The 6,392-nt window shown below is 38.1% G+C and overlaps 1 protein-coding gene across 2 annotated transcripts in view; it reads right to left on the bottom strand.

Annotated features, from left to right (window-relative positions):
* Positions 1 to 212: 212 nt before the first annotated feature.
* Positions 213 to 6,392, bottom strand: part of PRIM2 (DNA primase subunit 2) — a 332,833-nt gene continuing 326,653 nt past the window's right edge. For both annotated transcript variants that reach the window (XM_006149174.2, XM_027772133.1), the window contains exon 14: positions 213 to 872. In XM_006149174.2, coding sequence (XP_006149236.1) covers positions 648 to 872 — 225 coding nt within the window. In that variant the 3' untranslated portion in view covers positions 213 to 647. The remainder of the gene's footprint in view (positions 873 to 6,392) is intronic.

Here is a 6,392-nt window from a genome sequence, read left to right on the forward strand (position 1 = left end):
GGTGTACTGCCAGTCCAAGGTACCAAAGTTCTCCTTACTGATACAGAATAACCACAAATAGGCCAACTAAAAAAAAGAAAGAGTTTGAAATCTCCTCTGGTGATTAGCAATGTGATGGATATTCCAAAATATCACTTTAAAAACAGGTAATGTGTACTCTGTTAAGACATAAGACTCTCCAAATTACACAAAGAAACAGTCAGATACATCTTGATATTTATTAACAAAAATGGTCCAGAGAAGGGCTGGGTCAAAATACCAAAGTGACAGAAGTTGAAATAAAAGTTGGCTTTAGCTGTATTGTTTCAAGAGGACTTTAACCAACAAAAAAGCTGATTTTATTCTAACACGAAACTTAAATCAGGACATTCAGCTGATGGATTACAACTGAAACTCTCATTTTTCAGACTTCAACTGAAACTCTTCCTCTTCCCGTTTGCTAAAGCAAAATATAGTGAAGGTCTTTTTTTTTTTTTTTTTTTTTTAACCTGCAAGCCTGTTTTCCTAGTAAGTGTGTATGTATATGAAGAGACTGAGGTGGGCTGAAGAGAGAAGTTTAACAAAAAGGTTAAAAAATAAAAAGGCAAAAACTTAAAAATAGGAAATGAAGACTAGTGAGGAAAAAGGGTCACTGAACTACCCAAGAATCAGTCACTGAAGTGATCTTCTAGTCCCTCCAAATCCATCTCCAGAGAGGCATTTAACGAGGCCAGAGCAGATGATGCATCTTTGGCTTTCTGGGCACTTGGTTTGGGTTGAGGAGTTTCTGGTTGGATGGACTCCTTCTTGATGTCTTTACCACCATTTAGAATCCGTTGGCTCTCGAAAAAGAACTGATTGGGATGATTCAAAGAAAAGCCACAATCATCCACCTGTACAGGGAAGCAGAATTTATAGCACATTATTCATAGCAAAGCTCTAAAAACAGGCATTTCAAGACTATCTCAGTCCCTCGCTCAAAACTTACTTAATTCCTGAAATATGGGTCCCAGCTGTTCTTGTTCATCCACTACTAAGACCATTTTACTGGAGTTCATTGCTTTATAGTTTTCAAAAGGTGGTGATTTCACTGAACATTTTTGGAAACAGATACCATTATACTTCTTTTATTCATCTGTGTTATATTTACTGATCTCTTTTTAAAAATTATTTAATTTTATTTGTTATTATTATTTATTTTTTAATTTGAAAAGAGAGAGAGAGAGAAAGGGAAAAAGTGAGAAAGCAAGCTACCAGGTCTGGGACTCAACTGCTATCAGCCATGTGGCAGTCCAGTGCCTTAACCACCCACTCTACCTGCCAGCCCCTACTTAGGGATCTCTCTACATCTCAACCTTTGTACTGAAAAGAGTTGCACACAGTAGGTAAAGAAACATTTGGTGGGGTGAGCGAGAACTGGCCAGTGTACAGCAGTCACACGTTCACATTTAACTCAAGACTTTTAAGGACAGGCCATGTCATGAGCTAGTTTCTTAGCACGCGAGAATGCATTTGACTAAGACTAACTTTAAAGAAATTTCTGGCCTAGAAGTCTATACTTAAAAACCTGTATCAGGAACGGAAAAAGTGATAAGGGTCACGGATAAAGGCCTGTTACACACCAGAGGGAGAAATTCTGGCTGGGGAGATCAAGGAAGGCTTTGTAAGGAACGTACTATTTGAGTTGGGTCTGGAACGATGGAGAGTGAAAAGCCGGGATAATGAGGGAAAGGGCAATACACACAGCAGGACCACATGAACGAGGTAAAGAGGAAATATCCTGGGACAGCAAGCAGTTCACACAGCCTGGAGTGGAAGGCACATCAAAGAGAGTAATAGGAAACGAGGCTGGCAAGACAGGCAGGGGCCAGACCTCAGAGCTCCTGAAAACCAGGGTAAGTACCCTGGACCTAATTCTCTAGGCAACAGGGAGTCACTAAAAGTCCTTAAGAAGGCAGGGGGTGTGATTAGAGCGATGCGTGATCTTATGGTAAATTAAAATGAACTGGCAGAGAGAAAAAGGAGTTGCTTTTGTGGGCCAGAATGAACCTTCCTGGTAGGTGGACCAGTAAACAGAAACGAGGTCTTTTCTAGTAATATTTATTCAAGCACTCCAGGATTCTTTGATTCTCTTTAGTCAGTTGTTAAGATAGGTTGAGCCAATAATCTGATTCTGATTCTCTTTAGTCACTAGTTCATAAATGTTGGGCCAGTAACTTTACAGTAACTTTGGTATGTAGCAGAATGACAGTACACAGATCTAAGTTATTTTCCAGATCACTAAGACAAAATTTTTATCCTACTTTTATTTAGTTTGGCTGATTAATTTTAAAATGTTTCCTGAATGTTTTATAATAGTGGAGCCATTTGCAAACTTCTTTCTTTATATTCAATTTTCAACTCAGTCATTAAAAAACAGGAGATCTGAGGTCAACAGGTGGCATGGAGGTTAAAGTGGCTGGATCCCACATGGGCTACCACGCAATTTGAGTCCTGGACACAGTAGCTTGAAAAACATGCCAGGCATGTGTGTGTGTGTGTGTGCGCGTGCTCTCATGCACGCAAGCGCACGCACAGCCAAAATTCTGAGAGGAGAATGGAGGAGAAGGGATAGTGGCATCATCCTGCCAATGATTTCTCTCTCTCTTGCCAGTGCACATGCCTATAGGAAAAACTAAAGGAAACAAACAAACAAACAAGCCTGGGAGATTAAGTTGGACTCGTAGTACAGCAGTTAGGTACTACACAGAGAAAGCTGGCCATCCCATATGGCTAACCAGGGTACAAGTCCTGACCCAACAGCTTGAAAAACACACCAGGCATGTGCATATGTGTGTGTCCAGCATCCGAGAGAATGGAGACTTGGAGGGAAAAAAAAACTGGCATGACCAGAGGGGTTGTCTTTATGAGAGCATAGACTTCTAGCATTTATAAAACCAAATAATACCTTTTACAAGTTGTAATGATATACAGTGGTTGAATGTGCAATAAGTAAATAAATAAACAAACAAACAAACAACAACAAGGGGCTGGCAGGTAGCATGGTGGTTGAGGCACTGAGCTCCCATGTAACCGACCACAGTTTGAGTCCTGGACCTGATGACTTGTTTTCTCACCTTCCCTCCTGTCTCTCTCTCTTCCCCAACCCTGGTCAAATTAAATAATAATAAATAAATGAAATAAACAATTATTTTTTAAGTTAAATAAATAAATAAACAAAAAATCCCTTTACAACTGGGGAAATCAGATAGAAACTCTGTGCAAGTGTTTCATAAAAGGCAAGTTTGTTACCCACACACTTCAGTCACAAGGCTTTACATTTTATAAACAAAGAAAAATTAGAGATCGGAAAAACCTGGAAATTTTTAAAAATTGAACTTCCTTCATATATATATAATCGGATACTAAGGACTAAAGTCACAGAACTAGTTAACTGATTTTTGTCTAAATTAAGATGCAGGCCTTGATCATTAGTGGCTCTGAAATCTGTTTTAAGAGGTTTTATGCAAAGTCAAATAAACTAACAATGATATCTTCTTTATAAATATTATTTCTAGAGCTAAACTTAAAAAAAATGGCCATAGTCAAATTATTTCATGCTTTCTAGAAATCTAGCCAGCCACGGCGGTGTGTATGTAATCCCAGCTACTCAGGATGCAGAGGCAGGAGCATTTTGAGTTTGAGGTCAGCTAGGACAATACCGTGAGACTGTCTCTACGAAAGAAGAGAAAAGGAAGGAAGGAAAAAAGGAAGGAAGGAAGGAAATAGGAAAAATTCCTAATACTTTGTGCTGTAATAACATATTGGAAATGTACTACACTTTATTTCAATGTTGTTGTGTTCAAGTTCTCAATACGTCTATCATCACAGATAATGACTCTCTGGATTAAATTGAATTATTAGACTTCAATGTGAACAAAATGAAATATGACAATCTTTTAGAAATTTAAGTGTTCTCGTCTATTAAATGGAGATAATAATAATAATGCATAAAGTTGCAATGAGAAGACCAAAGAAATGTGAATGTAAAAAGAAAGAGCTGTTGGTTCTAGGAAGTTTAAATTATACATTTTAGAAAGACTCAAAATAGAAAGTTACTTAAAAAACGGAATTCCCAGAAGGAGAGGGAGAAAAGATGATAGAAGCACTCCTCACTTAATAACCAAGTTCTGATCTCACAACTGCATCATTAAGTGAATAGAGTCATTTGTAAATTTCTTTATATTCAATTTTCTCCTAATTCAGTAAGTGAGGAGGTCAATAAGAAAGAAGTTTAAACGTGGATGGTTTCCATATTTGTATCAAATGTCAGGGACAGATATGGAAGATTTAATGCTAAGTGAAGCAAGCCAGACTATGAAAGACAGGCATTATATGTCCCCACTTAACAGATACCCAACATTTGCACTCTAGCAAAAAAGGAAAGATTGGAAGATATAATAACAGGGAGGGTAACTATAGACATTAGAGTCAGTACAGGAGGAGGTGGGTAATAGGTAATGGTACTAGTGGGTAGGTGTGAGGAAATCAGGAAAAAAACAAACAAAACATTTAATAGACATGGGAATGAAAAGTTATCTGTTGATGATAATTTATATGGTAACGTCTTTGACTTGATTAATATGTACTACATCCATGATGGGAAAAATCATGATGTACACTATAAAGACGTACAGTGATTAAATGTAAATTTTCACAAAATGCAGATGGCCTTGTGTTGTGGTGCCATAGGGATGTGTCCTTCAACAGATATCATATGATGCCACACTAGAATAATGTAATTCTATCCATACAGAAAGCACACGTTAGATAAGCACCAGAAAGCAGTAAGACACGCCACAACACAATAATGTCAATCTGGTGTGATCATTTTTACTTATGCTGAGTACTACCATGGATGCACGATCAAGTACAAATTTATAAACAAAATACATAGTCTTGTATAACTGTGAATCCTTTGTCTAGTGAATACCAAGAGACTGCAGGAACGAGACAAGGTGGATCCCTGAGACTGAGGCAAACTGAGAAAGCAGATTCTCCATACCAAGAGGTTGTGAAACAGGTTGTTAAGTAAGGAGTGGCTGCACAGATCACTTTAAAGAAACACAAACTGGAAATTGCCAATGGCACATGACAGGTGTGGTTTATGAAAGAAAGATGAACTCAAATTCCAATCACAAAACTATATTCAAAAGATCTTGCCTTTATATTAAAAGATTAGTGAATGATTGATATCCGGATGTCATAATTTAAACAATATAATACTCAAGGAATGTATTTTTTTGTGAATTCTCATTTTAATTAATATTTTTTATTTAAGAGAGATTTTTCCCATAGGAAGCTATGCTCACTGGAGAGACAGAGAGATAGAAAGTAAGAAATCCCCCCCCACCCCCCTCACCCCAGGGGGAAGGCCACACCCCAATCCCTTCACTTCCATTCTTCTCTCAGCATTTTGGGCATGCATGCTCATGTGCCCACCGTGAATTTCAAGCCCCCAGGACTCAAACTACAGTCAGGCATGTGAAAGTCCAGTAATGTAACCATTATGCCATCTGCTGGTCCCTTTAATTAATGTTTTTTATTCCCAACTAAAGCAGTACCAAAGGTCTTGAAATGAGGGCTTGTACCTCAGCTTTGTGTGATGTGATGTTTCTCGACTTTCTTAGGTCTGTGATTTCCCTTTTTAACACATGTTGCTGGAGACCAGTCACTGGACTCCCACGTAGTCAACCACGGTTTGAGTCCCAGATCTGGTGGCTTAAACTCACACCGGGCACATGTGTGTGCGTGCCTAAGATCCTGAGAGGAGAATGGAGGAGAAGGGATTGCAGTGTGGTCATCTCCCTGGGAGATGATTTCTCACTTGTCTCTCTGTCTCTCTGGAGAGCTCATGCACCTTATAGCAAAACAAAGCAAAACAAACACATGTTGTTGTGTTCACTGGGTCTACTTAGTTGCTTAATAGCATGTTGACGTTATGAAGCATTTTCTTCTATAAACTGAATTCTATTTTCTTCGAAGGTGGGTTGTTTTTTGAGTATTTCTTTCTTTCGCCTTTATTTTTGAGGGAAGTGTATATGGTTGCCATTCAGTTTCTTTTCACATTGCTCAAGAAAATAAGCCAAAGAGCTTCTTTTTTTTTTTTTTTTTTGGTGGGGGGAACATAAACCAAACAGAATGAAAACATACTTTACTTTAAAATCAAATTAGAAAACAATTAGAGGAAGAGAGGTATCTGCATCAAAGCCTCTTGTTTCACTTATTTCTGCTCAAGATCCAGTGGGAAATTTTCTTTACTCCTCACTGAAACAAAACAAAACAACAATGGGAACACTCAGTTTGTTTCACTCAAGATTTGGAAACACTGAGTGACTATTTTCATGTTTTTGTCTACTGTGAATCTTTTGCTC

Source organism: Tupaia chinensis, unplaced genomic scaffold (assembly GCF_000334495.1).
Source record: "Tupaia chinensis unplaced genomic scaffold, TupChi_1.0 Scaffold000256_1, whole genome shotgun sequence".
In the NCBI taxonomy this organism is placed as follows: Eukaryota; Metazoa; Chordata; class Mammalia; order Scandentia; family Tupaiidae; genus Tupaia; species Tupaia belangeri.